At 28.2% G+C, this 20,374-nt stretch overlaps 2 protein-coding genes across 3 annotated transcripts; both read left to right on the top strand.

The window, feature by feature from the left end:
* The first annotated feature begins 1,069 nt into the window (after nt 1-1,069).
* Nucleotides 1,070-4,055, top strand: LOC114937276 (protein FAM8A1). Its single transcript, XM_029310691.2, has 6 exons — nt 1,070-1,239; nt 1,514-1,722; nt 2,224-2,373; nt 2,465-2,585; nt 2,864-2,987; nt 3,551-4,055. Exons 2-6 carry the CDS (start codon nt 1,533-1,535, stop codon nt 3,887-3,889), a joined length of 924 nt encoding a protein of 307 aa, XP_029166524.2. The 5' UTR covers nt 1,070-1,239; nt 1,514-1,532; the 3' UTR covers nt 3,890-4,055.
* A 1,367-nt stretch (nt 4,056-5,422) lies between these two features.
* Nucleotides 5,423-19,980, top strand: Rab6 (RAS oncogene family member Rab6). Of its 2 annotated transcripts, none has more exons than XM_029310701.2 (6): nt 5,423-5,789; nt 6,930-6,988; nt 8,614-8,773; nt 9,492-9,697; nt 9,838-9,904; nt 14,293-19,980. In XM_029310701.2, the coding sequence occupies exons 1-6, from the start codon at nt 5,720-5,722 to the stop codon at nt 14,364-14,366; spliced, it is 636 nt and encodes a 211-aa protein (XP_029166534.1). In that variant the 5' UTR covers nt 5,423-5,719; the 3' UTR covers nt 14,367-19,980. The 2 variants fall into 2 exon arrangements, with proteins under 2 accessions (XP_029166534.1, XP_029166535.1); XM_029310702.2 differs by lacking the exon at nt 14,293-19,980 and adding an exon at nt 10,639-14,005.
* The last annotated feature ends 394 nt before the right edge of the window (nt 19,981-20,374 follow it).

The raw sequence follows: 20,374 nt of genomic DNA, 5'->3' as shown, positions 1-20,374 counted from the left end.
ACCGCCTTGTGACGCCTCTGGCCATCCCCAAAAAATTTGCAAAATTATTGTACCTATTTCATGAAAATCGGTCAATGAATGCGTCAATGCGTAAGTGGATTCGTGGGTGGGTATACGTGCTGGGGCAAAACTAAAAAAAACCACATAGTAGCCATCCGCGAAAAATTTGTTTATATGAATACATATATATTAATATCTTATATTATATTATAATATTTATATTTATTTATTTACTTTTGTATTCTAATTAAATTTCGATTTAATAAAGAATGTTGTAGAAATTTATCCGAGATTATTTGTATGAAGTTTTAGACAGGTGATTTTAATTATATCTCTATGAGTGTTTTTTTAATAGATTATATATATATACATTTTTATTCTTTGCATTTAATTTTTATTTGATTATATTTTTATTTCCTTATCAGACTATAAATCTTTAAATTCTTTTTTAATTTCTAGCTTTTAAATTATATATAATTAATATTAAATTTCACGTAATATAATAATTTAAATAATTAAAGCATCGCTCAATCTTTATATTCTATTTACCATAAATGTGATTCTCTAGTAAAATAATGATTTGGACAAAAAATTTCGGACAAATTAGATCCAGCTTAAATTTCTGATTTCAGACTTTACTACCAGAGGTCAGTTCTGAACATCTTTCTCCAACACAAGTTTTCACACAATTCCTCTTGAAATCGCGTACAAAAGAAAATAATAAAAAAAGAGCTGTTATAAAAATGTTTTTTCTCTATAATTTAAAAAAATATTCTAAATCTTTTCGTTAAAAATTTTTTTTTAAATAAATCAATTCATTGCGCGCATATTTTATCAGCAGATGATATACATATATAACGTATACGATTAAAAATTATTGATATAAAATTATTATTTAATACTGAAAGAAATATCTGGATGATTTCGTAGTAAAAAAGATTAGTACAAACTGCGGCGAATTAATTTCGAAAAATTTGCGATAAAAAATAGTTCTCCCTATGTTCTCACCGCGATGATGCCTTTTGAACATCAGCCTAGAGCTCGCTCCCACCACCGACAGAACAAAATCTGGGGGAAAAGCCGACAGCTGTCGTGACGGAATTTCGTTGGACTGACTCGACGGCGAAAAGCGTCACGATATCATATCCATTAGCTAATATACACGTCAGTAATGGGTAGCGATAGTTGGCGCGTAGTTCACATACGAGCGTAGATGCGTAGTGCTTGATTACGACAGAGGTAACGATAGTCGTTTATCATTTGTTTTTGTATCAACCAGTGTTGTCAGTGTAGGATTATTGTTATCCCTTTTTCGGCGCGTTTGTCGATTGGTCGCGATAAAATTCAATCGGTGATTTAATCCCACGATTGCGTACAATCGTCAGCTGTCAATTGTCACGTCCTGCCTTGCGATGCTCCCCGATCGAGGGTGGCGAAAATTTCGGAGTAAATTCTGACCGACGACTCCCAACACGAGGCCGAGTGACGGAACGATTTGTTTTCTTTCGCGCAGGCAGAGCGAGGAACCCAAAATGGCAGACGACAAAAAAAGCGACGACACGCTGGAGCGGGATTCGGAGGACAAATTGGATCCGGCGGAGGAGAGATCGCGGTATTTTAAAAAATTGGAGAAATGGGTCCAGGAGGCGTACGCTTGGCAGAGTGTTGCGGCAATGTTTCCTTATTACGTCATGTCGGGACACATTGCGAATCCGACACCCGGTATGAATAAGTGCGAGTTGTTTTGAAAGAGCATACCTCGAAGAATAAATAAGAATATTTTTATTTTTATTTTAAGAGAAAGAATTTTTATCATTGTATAAAATATAAAAATATAGGAGATATATATATATATATATATATTTAAAGAAAAAAAACTTTTTTTTATATCATATAATAAAAACAAATTATAATAAAAATGTCTGATCAATTTATATATGGTATTATAAAAAATATGCATGCAAAGTAGATACTGATAAATTGTGAAGAAGATAAAAAATTCGGTATTTGTTTATATTTAAAAATAGAGAAGAACTCTGTAATATTTTTTTGTACGAATTATTTTTATATTTGTATATAATAACAATTTAATTGAAATTAAAAATTATTTTATTTATTTAAAAATTGTTTTAAAATTATTTAATTATTAAATTATAAGATGAATAATTTTATCTCTAGAATTATAGATTTCTCTTTTTATGGAAATTATAATTTTTACTTCAGCTTCAACAGCTTTTCAACCAAATCAAGTTCCAACAGCACCAAACAGACCAGGAGTAATTATTGGAAATACAGAGAGACAAAATGAGGAAGTGAGGCAAAGGAGACCTCAAGAACAACCAGCTGGTCCTTTTCAACCTCCTGGAGCTGAAGGTAAAAAATGTTGCAACTGTGTTTTGAAGAATTATTAGAACATATGTCGTATGTGCAAAACATTTATCTCCGATTTATTTATATTTTACAGGTTACGAATATCGCATTCCTCCTATTTGGAAGAGATTTGCCGCGGAATTTATAGACTCGACGATGCTATTTTTGTTGAAGTTTTCCATCACTTTCATCGCGATCGACGTATTTGATTTTATGTACGTAAAGAAACACGAACAATTTAGTAATTTATGAAATGTCTATAAATTTCTTTTTTTAGCATATTAGAGAGATAAAATTTGTATTAAGTATTTTAGAAATATTGAGTTTTTTTTCAGTATAATAAATGATTTTTTATTTTATTTTTTACATTATATTTCTATACTTTATAATATTAAAAAAAAACGATTTTTTTTTCTTTCTAATGTAACATCTTTTTTTCATTTTACATTTTATTATTTGCGATATTATATAGCGATTGTATTATATTTTTCAGAGATATCGAAGATTTAGATGTATTGCAAACAAATTTGCGTATCGATTACAAAATAGCTTTGGAAATGACTTATGGAATTCTGATCTTGGAAGTAATTCATCGTGTGATAGTTTGTATCTTCGAGGTAAGAGATTTTACCAACATCTCAAAAAAAAAAAAAAATAAAATAATGCAAAAATAACATATCCCATAACATATTTAAAAAAAAAATCTATCCCGTATAAATTAAATTTTATTATTCTAAAATTTTATTTTAATTCCATGTAATATATTCCAGAAATTTTAAATTATAAAATTTTATTTTAATTTTATATAATATGCATTATACCTATCACAAAATTTTAAATTATAAAATTTAATTTTAATTTTATATAATGTGTACCGCAAAATTTTAAATCATAAAATTTAATAGTAATTATTCGCGTAATGTATTTCATAAATTTTAAATTATAAAATTTAATTTTAATTTTACGTAATGCATACCTCCCAAAAATGTTAAAATTTAATTTTAACATATTATAAAACACATTATAAAATTTAATTTTAATGCTCCTAATGTTATTAATGTTAAATTTTAGAATAATAAAATTTTAATTTTAGTTTTAATTAAATTCTAAAATTTAATTTCAATTTTCCTGGCCTCTAAAATTTCCTCTTATTATTATTGATTATTAATTTTTTCTTCAGGCCTTCTGGCTTCAACATGGGGTGTACGGTTTCATCGGGGGCGCTACTCCCGGCAAATACATGATGGGCCTGCGGGTGGTCCAGTGTCGAAGTATAACCCCGGTGGAACGTCCGAACGAGCCGGACATGGTCCTGGTGAGTCCCGGGACCGATCTGGGTCTGCCGTTGGCGCTGGGCCGATCGGTGGTGAAGAACTTCGTGTTGGCGTTTCTCTTCCCGATCTGCTTCTCGTTGTTCTTCTTCAGATTCAACCGAACCGGCTACGATCTGATCTGCAATTCCATCGTCGTGGAGGATCCCTATAGAAATTCGAACAACAATCGGATACACCAGCAGTAGTCCCTTTCTGAAGGGAACATGCTGGCATGGAATTCTGTGATGTGTATATAATAATGGCTGTCTGTGCTTCTTGTACCAATGTATGCGTGCGGAATCATGTGTGTGTATAACATGTGTACATATGTGTAAAAAAATAAAAATTATTATTATTGCCGCGTTCCAGCAATTTCTCTGGTATTTTGTGAGAGATACATTTTCTTGCAGAATGTTTAATCATATTTCGTGGCTAACTTTATTTCAGCATTTCGGAGTAAATAGTATAACAAAATATGTTAAAATAATTTTTATAGCAGATTCTTAAGATACGTAGATGAATGTAGCTTTATTATATTTTTTAATATTAATTTATAAAGCTAAAAGACAAGCCTCTCTTTAATAGAATCAGTGCATTATTACTGATGAGCAATTGTTTTAATTATAAGTATAGCACTGTGTTGGTGCAATTTTATTGAAAAAATCAGTTTGTGATAGTGGCTGATTTTTTTAGTAAAATCTTACTGTCATAGTTAATAATTTATTGAAAAGATCAATGGAATATTTTTTGATTTTTGGGATGAAATTTTATCACTCATCAATGACATTTTTGCTGATTAATTTTAAAAGAGTATATCAACATACCACGACATTACTCCAATAAAAAATGACGTCTAATTATGTAATAAAAAAATGTAATTAAAATTGACATTTGCAAAGTATTAAAAAAGAAAAAGATGAATGTAGTTTATTATTTTTTTTAATATTAATTTAAAGCTAAAAGACAAGCCTTGCTTTCCTCTCTTTAATAGAATCAGTGCATTAATTGTTACTGATAAGCAATTGTTTTAATTATAAGTATAGCACTGTGTTGATCCAATTTTATGAAAAAAATCAGTTTGTGATAGTGGCTGATTTTTTAAGTAAAATCTTACTGTCATAATTCATTAAAAATATTAATGAAAATATAAAAGAATATGTTTATCCACATACCACAACATTAATCCAATAAAAAATGACGCCTAATTACATGTAATAAAAAATTTTATTAAAATTGCAAAGTATAGAAAAACCCAGGGAAAAAAATTTATATAGGTATAATAATATAGAATTATATAGAAATATAATTATATATTTATATAAATTTATATATATATATATATATATAATAAATAAGTATTTCTTCATATATATAAATATATATGTTTTATATACAATTTGACATGATTATATATTATTACATGAACCATTATAATTTACATATAAATTTATATAATTATGTATAAAAAATAGACATTCACATAATTTTACGATTACATGTATAATTATACAATTATTTATATATAATTATATATAAAACATTTTTTCCCGGGAATGTAATTCAAATATGAGAAACAATATGGCGCTGGCCGCCATATTGTTTCGCAGCGCTTAGGAACGATTTTCAACTGACATCTGTCCAGGAAAAACGTTGAGAATATCCTTTATTCCACCAAACGGATTTTCCCTTCTCGGAAACCAGTGGCGCCGCGTTTTCCACAGTTCTCCGTCTTACTCCAGCCGTCGCTACGTCACTTCCCGGTTAAACGTGGCCGCAAGGAGTGGCATCGAAGCCAGCTAGCGTCGCGAGCTGTCAAGCTGTCGGCCCCGAGTAGAGCCCGAGAGAGCTAGCGGAGACTGGTCGAATCAGCCGGCGCAGCTGATCGCCTTAAATGACTCGACGGGCCGGCCATCGAGCGTGTTGAGCCTTCCGTTTCTGCCTGCCGTCGTTGTTTGTCGGGGGAAAAACTTTTTTCCCACCTCAGTACCCTGCCGAAGTACAGTTCCGTTTTTCAGGGCGAGCGAGAGACGCAAAACATGTCGTCCTCGGGCGATTTCGGCAATCCGTTGCGGAAGTTCAAGCTCGTCTTTCTGGGCGAGCAGAGCGGTGAGTGTTTTTTTTTCTCCCCTCGAAAAAAAGGAACCAGTTTATAAGTATAGTGTGTCAACAAGTGTGTGCCCTCGCGTATCGCGACGATGTGCCTTTTTCTCTCTCTTTCTGCGAAACAAATGGATCGATCTCTTCCCCCGAAAGTGGGATGCGCGCGAGACCCGGTTCCCTTCGGTCTGGCAAACCCCGACTCGGGGTGACTACCCTTCTCGCCTCCGGTGTGCCCTTCTAGGTTATAGATCAATATTCTCCATTGCCGCCGAGATGATGACACGGCGACGCGTCGCTTTAAATTCACTCGTTGCGATATACGCGCGAGTTCGATATTTAAATTCTCGCACTCTTGATAGGCGCCCTTTAATTTTACCCTTTTCTCCAGTTAAATTCTCTTTTTTTTTATTATTTCTATTATTTTATTATTATTTTTATTATTTTATTATTATTTTTATTATTTTATTATTGTTCGAGAAAAATATTTAAATATTAATTTTGTCGAATTTTCCTTTTCTCCAGTTGAATTCTCTTTTTTTTTCATTATTTCTGTTATTTTATTATTATTTTTATTATATTATTATTGTTCGAGAAAAATATTTAAATATTAATTTTGTCGAATTTTCCTTTTCTCCAGTTGAATGCTCTTTTTTTATTATTTAATTATTATTATTGTTATTGAAATAGCGAGAAAAATATTTAAATATTAATCTTGCCGAATTTTCCCCTTTTCTCCAGTTGAATGCTCTTTTTTTATTATTTTTATTATTTTATTATTATTATTGTTATTAAAATAGCGAGAAAAATATTTAAATACAAATTTTGCCGAATTTTCCCCTTTTCTCCAGTTGAATGCTCTTTTTTTATTATTATTCATATTATTTGATTATTATTATTATTGAAATAGAGAGAAAAATATTTAAATATAAATTTTGTCAATTTTTTAATGAAAGTTTGATCGCGTAACGAAGGAAAAGTGTGAATTTAAGGGAAGGAGAAATAATTTTTTCCCCCGGGGGTCTTAGAAATTAAAAATTAAAATAAAGCTGTAAAACTGTGAAATTTTGAGACCTCCAAGTTTGAGGGAAAATTTAAAGTTGCAAATGTGTGAGTTGAATAAATGAGCCATGCAATTTTTCATTGCAGTCGGAAAGACATCACTTATTACACGGTTTATGTACGACAGCTTTGACAACACATACCAGGTATGTAACAATTTATTCGTCTTGTACTTAAATGTTAATCGAGCGTAAATTGTTTGTTTTGTCGTTTCTGTTGCATGTTTAAAAAATCTGCATAATCTGCGTCATTATTTTTATTATGTGTGTAATGTATATAGGTTATATGGAAATTTGTGCGTTTTATTTATGTATACAGATTATGCTTTAAAATTGCAAAATAATGCACTAATGGCTTCAATCTTTTATGCAAATATTTGTAAAATGTTTATTTCAAGCTTGTATTTTTTATTAAATTTTGTACGTGATTTTATGAAACTTTGCACCAAGATTCTAATTTTTTAATATTTAAATTTGATTTTATCTATTACATCAGGTTTAATAAAAATGGATAAATTTTTATGTGAAAAATAATTCTTTCGTAAAGTCCTGATGACATTTATTCGCTCTACTTGCCATGAAATAGTAAAACCGGCTATCAATCTAGATAAACTCTATATTGAATGAGGATTATTGCATTTGGCTATAAACTGTCATGCAATATTATCTTCTAAGAATTTAGATAAGAAATAATAATCCAGAATATATGCATTATTTATTAAAATATTTTGAAGCTACTTTTTTGCACAATTAATTAATATTGCGTGCTTTTTACTTTTTTTTGCTTTCCATTTTTTTTATTATAACTATTGCTTATCAGATAAAATCTTTTAATTATTTACTCTGCATGAACAAATTTGTAATATGTCTCTGAATTTTTCTGTATCCAAAATTTTCAATCGTGCTATTAATTTCTGCACGAAATTAAACTTGTGTATGTTAAATGTTAAATGTTTTATTTTTTTGATTATTCTGCTATTTCTTTCTCACACAACTTCTATTATCAATGTTAATTAATTTTTAATTCCACATCCATCGAAGCACGACTATGAAATGCAATTTGTTTGTACGTTTCGAATTGTTTGTTCGCTTTCTGTATCAATTGCGCTTTCTACATATTTCGCTCGTTTCCCTTTTATAGCATTTTAAGAGAGTACATAACTATGAATATTTCAAATGCAGAAAGTGTAAGAAAGTACAGTTAGAACGAATATACCTAATGCTAGCAGAAGAGGCAGTAAGGAATCGAGATATCGACTTTTTCTTATCGACAAAGATAGAAAGAGAGACAGAGAAATTTGTAGAACGTCAATATAATTCACTTCTCACGCACTTTTAGAGTAAATTACATCGTGTTAGATTATGTTATTAAATTATTAAACGTAAAACAGAAGGAATAGACAAATATGATTGCTAATTTTGCTTCAAACAAAATTATAATTTTAGAAATATTTATAGTTATATTGTAATAATTAATTGAATATTACTTTAGTATTAATTAGTATATATGTAAATTAAAATATTATTATATTATTATATTAATATATAATAATAAATTTATATTTTAAATATTATATATGTATATATGTATATATATATATATATATACTTATATATATTATATTATTGTATTAATATAATAATAAATGTATATATTAAATATTATATTATAATATAATTAATTATTATATAAATTATTTTTTATAATATATATACTCGACATACGATTAATTAAATAAGTTTTAATATTGTGACGCACTGGTATGTTGCAGGCTACGATAGGTATAGATTTCTTAAGCAAAACTATGTATCTCGAGGACAGAACTGTCAGATTACAGCTGTGGGACACAGCGGGCCAGGAACGGTTCCGCTCTTTGATACCCAGCTACATCAGGGATTCCACGGTCGCTGTCGTTGTTTACGATATTACTAGTAAGGATCAAATATATAAGGAATACCGTATCTCAGATAGCTGTGTGCCAGCAGTCTCCAGTGCTGACGTTGGAATATATTCTTCTCGAATAGTATATACATTTTTTACAAATATTTTTCGTTATTTATTAAATATTTTATATATATATATTCTTATTTATTTTTGATACGAAGCTTCGATTTTTTCCCTGTTTTTGAAGATTTTAAAAAATTAAAATCTCTCTTCAATTTTTCACTATATTTTAATATATTCATATTTATTTATTTGAAATTAATCAGAAATATGCATATATATATTTATTCGTGATACAAAGATTTTTTACTATTTTCGGAAATTCTTAAAAATTAAAATCTTTAATCAATTTTCGTGAACAATACATTGATTTTCTTTCAGTTACAATTTTTTATAAAAATTCTAAATTCTATTTTAATATATATATATTTATGTATTTCAAATTAATAAAAAATACGCAATAATATAATAATAACTAAATTAAAAAAAAAAATAAATAAACTCTTTCAATAAACTTTCGTGAACAATACATTGATTTCCTTTCAGTTATAATTTTTTATAAAAATTCTAAATTCTATTTTAAAAATATATATATATATATATTTATTTATTTAAAATTAATAAAAAATAATAAATAAATTTGGCTGCTGGCAAACGCTATCGGTGAATGAACGATGAAAAAAATTAAGACTGCTCATTTGTCAGACGCCAATTCGTTTCACCAAACATCCAAGTGGATAGACGATGTGCGGACTGAAAGAGGAAGTGATGTGATAATTATGCTAGTGGGCAATAAAACAGATTTGAGTGATAAGAGGCAAGTCTCGACGGAAGAGGGCGAGCGGAAAGCGAAGGAGTTAAATGTGATGTTTATCGAAACTAGTGCTAAGGCCGGCTACAACGTGAAGCAGGTAATTATTTCATTCTTTTTTTTCTCTCCGAGAAGTCATTTACGGAGAGATATTTTTTTTTCCTCATTCTCCGATGCCGACGAAAGTGGCGGAAGTGGCGCGAATGGTAAAGGCGAATTTACCGTTGTTAATTATTTTAGCTATTTAGAAGAGTCGCGGCGGCTCTGCCGGGAATGGACTCCACCGAAAACAAGCCACCCGAGGACAGTATCCTTTTTCCGTAAGATATATACTTATACTGCTCGCAATTTTGCATGGCACATTTGCAGGAAACGTTCGCGGCGACTTCTCTCTCTCTCTCTCTCTTTTTCTCTTATTTCACCGTGTACATAAATCCCATCTCTCACCACATTTATTGCCTCGAAATTATCCTGCATTTTATTACTATCGAATTTTTGTCATTCATCAAGCAAGACAAATTTGCTTTCTATTTTTATCTTGCAAGTTTTTATTTTTTTTTTTAATTAATTAATCGTAATTATCTTAGTACTTCTTTTCAGGACATCACATAAATTATCGCGCTTTATTTATTTTATTTAATATATATATATATATATATATATATATATATTTTTTTTTTTTGGAGACATCAAACATATATTTTTCATTAATATCTTTTGACTTGGACATTAAATATAATATCAAACCAATATAATTATATCGCCAGGAATAAATTCAATAAAAATAATAATAATTTGACACACTGGCAACAATTTATTCAAAATAATCAAATTTTTTATTTCGAATAAATTAATTGTTGCCAGTGTGTCAAATTATTATTATTTTTATAAAATATGATTTCTCATATTTTTTTTTAGGACTCGTTTGAATTTCTCGCTCTTAATTTCTGGACTGGATTAATTTATTTGGCGACTTGCCGGATCTTCTATTTGTTTGTGTTAGACTTTTGTGTTTTCCTTAATAAGTTTTTTAATCCGTAGTGCAAGAGGTAGTGCTCAAGGACACTCCAATCGAACTGAAAGCCTCGGAGAGCAGTTGTGCATGCTAAGTCGTCGTCGGCCTGTACGGTAGCAGGGTATCGAATCGAATCGAAAGGGGCCTTTGTTAATTCGACTGGGACCCCGAACCGTTCCAGACCGTTTTGGAGCGGTTTGGGAACCTCTTTCGAGAAACATAATTGATTTTCGAGGAAAATTCTTGAGAAGGGTTTAATTTTTCGATTTTTTTAAATTAGCAATTTGACAAGTAAATATTAAGTTATATTAATATTATTACATGTATATATATATATATATATATATATAATTAATATATACATATTAATATTATTATAATTAATATATACATATAATATTATTACATGATATATTAATATTATTACATGTGTGTATTACATTTAAAATTATATATAATTACAGAAATTCCTGTAATAATATTGATATATTATTATTTACTCAACAAAATATTATGATTTCTTCGAAAAAAATCGAGAAATTTTGTCTGAGAAGTTTCCTTAGGAAATTATACATAAGATTACATTATAATATATATTAAATATATAATTATTTTAATATTATTAATTTATTAATCTATTATCCTTTGAGATAATTCGGATGAAGGATATTCTATTTCCTTTCGATGCCCTGATTGGTAGATAAGACCGGAGCTAAGTTAACTTAATAATAATAAGTTAATGACTCTTATAGGACGTTAGGGTTACCGATTTGTATTTGGCCTGTGCTTTTTCGCGGAGTCGGAAAAACTCGTGGAAGGCTACGTGCACTGAACAGCAACGATTCTTATTAAAACACGAGAGAAATAGTTTGAACACACACAATATAGCTTAAGACTGCTTTTACACAATGACATGTTTTCGTATGCTAGCGAATTGTAGAAAGGACTGTTAATTCTAACGGTTTTGATTATTACCGACTATATGCATTTTTTGTTAGAATTATGGAGCAGAATTAATTCCTTATTTATATTTAAATAATTTTAATTATAGTATTAATGAAATATAAAAATATTTTTTTTCACTATCGTCAATTTTGCTTCAATTTAAAAATTGACCGATATACATGTATAACATTTCGCAATCCGAAAAAAATATATATATTAATTTATCTTTAAATTAAAGCAAAATAAGAAGAGAGTGTTTTTTATATTTGATTATATAAAATAATATCAAAATTAAATTACATCAAATATGTTTAAATTTAGAGAAGATTAATTTGAGTTAAAAGATTATTATTTATATTAAAGTTTGCGCTTTAATTTACGAGTTTATTAATACCGCTTCATTTTTATTACGTATTTGATATAAAAAGGCAAATGTATACAATTTTATTTCATCTATTATAATTTTTTTCATTTAGTCGAAATCAAAGCTAGGAGGATTAATACAGTCCTGATTAAGGTCTCAAAGTTCATTTAAGTTTATTTCATTTGTTGATAGATTGTTTAATATCGTACAGTATTTTTTTACTCGTGTAATTAAATATTAATTAAACATCGATAGTTGCTCAAATTCACTCGATTAAACGAATGATAATAGGAAAATGGCATTTGTCGTATTCTTGTTCGTCGTTTCTAAGAACAAGATATTATTAATTGTCCTACATTATTGCAATAAAAAATGAGACAGCTGCAATTTGCATTTAAGATATTAACAACGTTTGTATTAATTTGGAGATTACGAATTGTAGAGTAAACATGTTGAGTAAATGCAGTCCTCATCTTCGAGATAATTGAACCACATTTTTCAAAAAAAGATCAAAAAAGTTTTCATGGTTAATAATACATAAATCTTTGCTCTATCTAATGTTAAAAAAAGATATTACAGCTAAATCGCAATATATTAATTATTAATCTCATCAAACTAAATCTAACTAAATAGACAAATTTTTGTTAACAAAAATTTAAAAAAGACGAGAAAAGAAAGGTAGAAAAAAAGGAAAAATATTTAAGAGAAATTTTTCTACGGAATTTGTGGATAATTAATTAGCAGCTAACTATATCTTTTTTCTACAAATATTTTAAGAGTACGTAGCATAAATGACAATCTCCTGTACAGTTCCACATTTATTCGAGGTATATTAAATTTTCTTTTATTATTTATGTATTTTGTTGGATTAACCTAATTTTGTTTAGAAAGTAAAAAAGAAAAAAAATTTCTGTTCAAAATTATATATAAAAATATCATCAGTAAATTTTAAGATGTATATAAAAAAGATTTTTTATTTCTAAAAAATTATTGTTTAAAACAATTCGTTTTAATCTCTTTTTGTTTAGTCTCTTTTGTAAAAGATTTCTCTGCTTATTTCAATATTTTAATTTATGTAAAAAAGAAACCTTGATAATATAAAAGAAATCTTATGTGAAATTTTATTATTTTTTATATTGGTTCTTTGTCTATTTTTTAAATTTTTCCTTATGTCCCCATCTTTATTTTTATCTTTATTCTTTAATCTATCTCTCTTAAGAGAATATATTAATTTTTTTAATTTTATTTTAATTTATTTATTTTTGCTTGTGCTTGGCTTGCTGATTTTTTCTCCAATCATTTTTAAATTAAGATGCTACAAGAAGTCATTAAACATAATTATCAAAACATATTTATAAGAAAAATTAATATAAAAAGTTTTGTGATTCTAAAAAAATTAAAGAGGATATTCTCGTTTTTGCATTAAGTTTGAATTAATAACATATTGTAATTTATAAAAAATTTATTTTAAATATTAAATTAAAATTAATTTCTAGACAAATTTTAATTAAATTCTTTTAAATCAAACTTTGTATTAATTTTATCAACGTTTATATATTTTTATTTTATTCCTGTGATATATATCTTGTGATATATATTTTCTCTCTTTTTACACGATTCGATACCTTAAGAAATTCACATAATAAGTAGCGTTAGAAAATATTCTCCGTCCCGTTTTTGACTTTTATACACTTCTCGATTGTCACATCTTTTAGCTTGGATAGAAATTAAACTCGCGATATTGTAATAATATTAAATCTGTATTCTGATGAGGGAGATTATTAATTGAAAGGAAATTAAAATGGCAAGCTGATTATATCGATTTGGCAACTATAATTACCGAATAATTATTAGTAGGTGAATATCTAGAGATTTGATTAATAACTAAAAAAATCACTACAATTCGTCATTATTGTAGTATCATTAAGGATTACACTGTATGTACTCTTTATCTGGTTTGTAAGAGCTCATTGTAATGCCTCATCAACGCAGCATTAATTAAGTTTAAGATACAACTAATCAAATGTTTACAAAGTGCAATAATGTATTTATTGACCAATAATATTGCCAAATTGCAAAAATTGCATTAGTTTTCTGACAATTTATTTCTCGAAACACATTTTCCTTCTATATTGGCACTTAAATACGAACATGTGACACTAATCAAAAATATCAAAAATATGTATATTAGAATATATATAATTAATTATTACTATTTAATTAATTTTTTAATGTACATACATATATAGTATATACGATTTAATTCGCAAATTTTGAGAAGGGACGCGTCTCGAGAGGGGGAAATGAAATTGTCAATTGATCACAGAACGTGAGTTGAAAAATGCTGCACGCCTTAACACACAAAAAACAGCTGTCGACTTGCAGAATCAGTCGCCGATGCAGAACGGGTCCGAGTCGGAGGGCGAGAGTGGTTGCATCTGCTAGGGAGCTTCGTCGAACTGTACCCCGGAAGAGAGAAGAGAGCCGGAAAAATTGGTTGCAGTCAATCTCCCGGCACGAGATCATCAAGCCATTGGGAGACGCTGCTGTTGGCTTCTTCTGATGTCGTTTAAGGGAACAGAGAGAGAGAAAGAGAGAGCCCCCCTTCGGCTCTAAGTATCGTTTCAAGTGCTACTAGACAAACTCGAGCGATATTTAATAATAACTAGCTAACTTACGTTTGGCTTCGTGCGAGAGGAAGGAGATCGCATCCTTCGTCAGGGTATTTCTATATTTTTAAGCTTGAAACGGTGATAGCTGATGCGAGATCCACGTAAAGTCCTTTGCTTCCTTCAATCCTTCTGTCAGTGCATATTTTGTTCACTTTGCAATGTATGATTTTTTTGCGTTATACAGGGTGTAACTAAACGAACAAATACGAAGCACACCATCAGGTGCAGGACAACAAACTAAGTCGAAAAGTCCTGAGCCATTTTTTAATTCGAGCTTTATTTTTGACGCTATGAATTGTTAAAGTTGACCAATTAGCGCGTGGCTACAACGAAAAACAACGTAGACCCCGCCTACTAGGGCGGCGCCTACGCTGTTTTCCACGCGCTAATTGGCAAATTTTAACAATTTATAGCGTCAAAAATAAAGCTCAGATTAAAAAATGGCTCAGGACTTTTCGATTTAGTTTCTTGTGCTGCACCTGATGGTATGCTTCGTATTTGTTCATTTAGTTACATCCTGTATATTAGGATGTTACCGAATTTAAAGGTTCTTTGATTTTTGTGCCGAGCAATAAAAAATTTTAACGCGTTTAGAATTGCTTTGGGTACTCGGGTTCATCACTCCTGAAAATTAATCCTTTCTCTTTCGCGCATCTAATTATATATTTTTTTCGTTAAAATAAAATTACAGGTGATAAATTTTGTATTAACTAACATTTTATAATTGTATTACAGATAATTATTATAAAAGTACAACCGCAGCTTTATATTAGTTAATGTATAGTTTTATATATGTATAAAAATTATTATTGAATTTGATTATTAAGAATTCACACAACTGAATGTTATATTAATATCAGCTGATTGACGCGAAAAGAGCTAAAGAATCATGCAGTGGTGTTTTTATGATAATCACCAGAATTTTCAAGCAATATCTTTTCTGATGAATTTTACATATCATGATTCTTACGAAAAGTGTTCTTCCCAAATCTTTGAGATTATCTATCTTTTATCTACAGCGATGGATTAATCGTAATCATTTTTAAGTGAAATTTTTGATTTAAGAAAATTAAATTTTGCAAAAAAACATTTTATTAATATAATATTGTATTTTTTATTTTTTATTAATATAATAATAAAATAAAATACAATCTTCAATTTAAAATTGAATTTCAAAAATTTAGTCTTTAAGTTAAGTCTTATTAAAGTAAAAAATAAATTTAATCTACAGAGAAATAAATAATACAATATAGGTATATTGAAATTATCATAAAATAATTTTTTATATTTACAATATACATTACGATAAATTTATTATAATATATAATATAAATTTATTATATAATATAATTATAATAATTTTATTTTTCTTTAAATTGCAAAATATTAACGATTACTTTATTAAAGATCGGCTGGATTATTATTATATTCGATGAACAAAATCGCTGTAGAAAAAAGATAAACTTATCCGTGGAAATCAGCAGCTACATCCTTTCAAGTTTAAGCACATTATCTCTTCGTTCGGAGATCCTGTATGTAACTAAGAAAAAAAAATAAACGCGCACAAAACACCGAAGCTTGCAAAAGGATAGTTCGTTTGTGTAAAGAAAAGAGGAAGGAAAAAACACACCGAAGCTTGCAAAAGGATAGTTCGTTTGTGTAAAGCAAAAAGGGAAGAAGAAAGAGAAAAACACAAGGGAAGTGTAATGACTGAAAGTAAATCATCGGTGGAGTTAATTAAGTCGCTATACAACTAAGCTAATTACGATGAGTTCGCGAGTTTCTCAAGGACAGCACGTTTATCGAAGCAAAGTGCGTTGTTTGTTCGAGGATATATTTCTAATGTACCGTGTATTACGAAACTTTATAGACGTTTTTCGATATCTCTTGATAATAAGCGACTCTACTTGATAACGAGATTCAAGTCTGTAGGCCGACGGTGGATACGCAAGTGTGCACAAACGACCAAACTCACTTAACTCGATCTTTCTATTTTTTTTATATATTATTCTAGGCCGTCATCTTCTCCGAAATCTTGTAATATCCCTGAATATCGATTTTGAATTACCTTGGAAAAATGATACGAGAAACTACAAATCGTCTGAGGAAATGTCTGATTGTAAGAAGTTATTAATTCACATTTCAATTATGTGAATGAAATTTAGGAATTTAAATTATTATAACAACTTTTAGTTCATAACATTTACATGATATATATATAGAAAAATATATACGAATTTAGATTATCGATATCCATAAATTCAGGTTTTTTAAACAATTGATTAATATATAAACGATATATACATATGTAAATATAAAATACATCTAAATTAGTTTTAATAAATTTCAGTAAACTTTCAAGAAATCAATTATTAAATTGAATTGGGATTATTCGTAATGTTTGGCCGTTTGTACAAAAAAAAAGAAATGCCTATACGCCAAGAAATGCTATTATACGCCAAACGTAAACACTCGTCGAATATTTCTCTAGAAGATGATTAATCGAAGCTTGTCGGGGAAAATAAATTATTAGCCGTGCTTGACGCGAGATCTTTACAAACCTTAGTAACTAACGTTTCTATCCCTTTGCACTCAAAGATCGTTTAATTACGACAGATTTCTTTATTTTAAATACATATATAAATATAAAAAATTATATATATTTTTATAAATTATTTAATAGCATATATTTCATTTTTTATTTGTATTTAGAAAATGCAATAAAATTTAGAGTTACAAAATTAATAAAATATTTAATTGACTTTGTTCTCGAAATGCAAAAAAAATAGGAATTTTAAAAAATTTTTTAGTAATGAAACAAATTGTTAAAAAAATTGTATATATAAAATTAATTTTGAAGAATTTGAAAAAAAAGAAAATTTATTATAGTGCAAATGGATGGATGCGCGAAAATGTTTCTCTAGCCAGCTCTTATATAACATGTCATGTAGCGTTAATCCGACAGTGTCGCACAGCAATATTGAGTATGTATCGCGAGATGGTTTTTTCGAGCACTATTTCGAGGCAACACATCCGAGGACGAATCTAGCAAGTTTCACAATTAAATTAGGGAAGATGTGAAGACACTCAATTACTTTCACGCGAAGCTTCATCGTAATCATCACCCGTGTGTATGTTAAATTTGTATGTTACTGTGATTATGATTTGTTAGCACAAATATAATATAATGATCCAACGTTGACGAATCAATCAATCATCTCACCATCAATTTAGTTCCATTTATTGTATCGATGTAATAAATAATTAATATGTAATAACACGTTACATACTAATTAATTAAATATTTTATTTTTTTGTATTAGTTTTTGTAAAATTTATTAAATTTTATTGAATGGATTTACTGAAAATTAAACGATTATAAAGTCAATTATATATATATATATATATCATTTTGATTTAATAATTAGATTAATTAAGAGTAATTTTTGGATTTTTTCATCAGATTTCGAAAATACATTTTTAAATTGATCTGTAACAAATTATTTTGGTGGCATAAAATTCATTTTGATCGTAAAAAAATTCTTAACATTTTTTAGATTCAAAAAAATAAAACTGCTTTCTAAAATATATTTTTAGACGCATTTCTGATTTATTTTGTAGCAAAAGACATTTGTCCGCAATAATAATTTAAAATCACAAAGAAATGAAAAGTCAATATAAAAGAAGCTAATGAATTTTTGTAAACGTTTATATATAAATACATTAAGTATAAAATACGGTGTGCGACTTTTGCAAAAATTATAGTTATTGAAAAGAATTGATGGAACTGAAAAAGAGTTGCGGACAATGTTTTTCTTGTAATGTAACTGATTGTGAGATAAGTAAACCAATGTAGCCGATCTAGTCGAAATGATCGTCGTGTAACGAATCGGACGGCCCCACTTTAATTGCTCATTAATTAATTGATATTTGACTGCCGTAAATATTAGCCTTTTTGGCAAATACATTTTTTGTATATCTATATATAATTAAGAAATATTAAATATTAATTCTTTCTTTTTTTGCAATTTAAAATAAACAATTAGTTGCTTTTGAAATTAAATATTAATAAATTTATAATGAATTTTTTGAATATTTTTATTAAAGAATTAGGGGGTTTTCATTTAATAATGAAATTAATATTAATTTTGTCAAAATATTTATTTTTTTAATAATAATACTATTTTGATTTAACACATTAATATTATTATTTAATATAGATTTAATATCTGCTATAGTGCTGAATGAAACTTGATAACGACAGTTAGCTTTAATTAGACTAATCGGGATAAAAATTAAGAAACGAACGTTCCGGCTAGACCGAAACCTTAAGTGCATTTACGGTTCTTATTGTATATTATAAAGAAAATATATATAAATATTTCAATAATAAACTCTCTTTGTTATAGAAGTACATAGTTTGCGAGGCGGAATGGAGAGGAACGGTTATTGCTTTTGAGCGCTTTTGTTATTGTTTCTTGTTTGCTACATATATATATATATATATATATATATATATATATATATAGAGAGAGAGAGAGAGAGAGAGAGAGAGCAAGATTGTAATCAAGTAGCGACTACAGAGGATTATCGTTTCAGCTTTCGTGGCAGAAGTTGTAGTTGTAGGAAATACAGATTGTATGTTATTGTAAAGCAGGAAACAGCAGAACAAGTTTTGTGCGCATATAAACATTTTCGTTCGTAAACGAATCACGATCAGAGGAACGAAAATTATATAAATTATTAATTATATTAAAGTTATATAAAACAGAGTAGCAGTTAACTCAAAACTTATAATAACAAGAAATAAGCCATTGATTTACATCTGCTTAAATGTAAATTGCATGTGCGTGATTGTGTTAATATTATTTATATATATATAAATATTATAATATATAATATTTTATTATATATTTTATAATATATAATATATATTATAATATATATATTGCAGATTTCACTATTAAATTCCAATATAATATTTTAATTTTCCTCTTATTATTACAATTCCATATAAGTTTTGAAAATTTATTGACAATTTGAATTTTGTACATGTTATTTAATTTTGTAAAATTTTCCATAGTATATGTCAACTTATATCACGTCGTTTTTAATTAATAATTTTAAATAATAATAATAGAATGAGTGATTTTGCTTTTAACTGCTTTAAAAGGAAACTAAAAACATCTCTGATCGTATAAGATTCGTTTGTCAAAGACAAAGAAACTAATCTTTTGTATCTTGTGTCTTGGATAAAGTCGTCTTAGTCCGAATCGAGGTTCGTGAAAAAAAAAGTTTTGCAAACTTGTCGTAACATGGTATCGCGAGTATTTAAACTGTAGAACTTTAATAAATGAACGAATAAAAGTTTTACGTTAATCAAATAATTACGCGCATGTTTACTCTGTCCAAAAAATCTTGTGAGCTACCAAGCTTTACTTGTTCTAACAACCTCGCAAACCCGAAAATTCTAACTTTGATGAGAAATTTTACACGTCTGTAAAGGGAATAAATATCTGAATTTAAAAATTTTTAGTTGCAGTCCGAAACAAATTTAAAGAGTAAATCATCTTTCATATGTAAAGCGATTTTTTTCGTAATTTATCATGAAAATTACTCGAGATGTAAAAAATATTGTGATAAGAACACTAACCACATTTAACACAATTTTGAAAAAATAATTATTTTTAGAAATTAAAAAAATATTGTTACATAAATTTAAATTTCATTAATGGCTAAAAATAGTTAGACTCGGATGTGTTAATAGAAAGTTTCAATAGA

The sequence above is a fragment of the Nylanderia fulva genome, unplaced genomic scaffold (genome assembly GCF_048542155.1).
Source record: "Nylanderia fulva isolate GAGA-0341 unplaced genomic scaffold, ASM4854215v1 Scaffold15, whole genome shotgun sequence".
NCBI lineage: Eukaryota > Metazoa > Arthropoda > Insecta > Hymenoptera > Formicidae > Nylanderia > Nylanderia fulva.
This window is presented reverse-complemented; position numbering and strand designations above follow the sequence as displayed.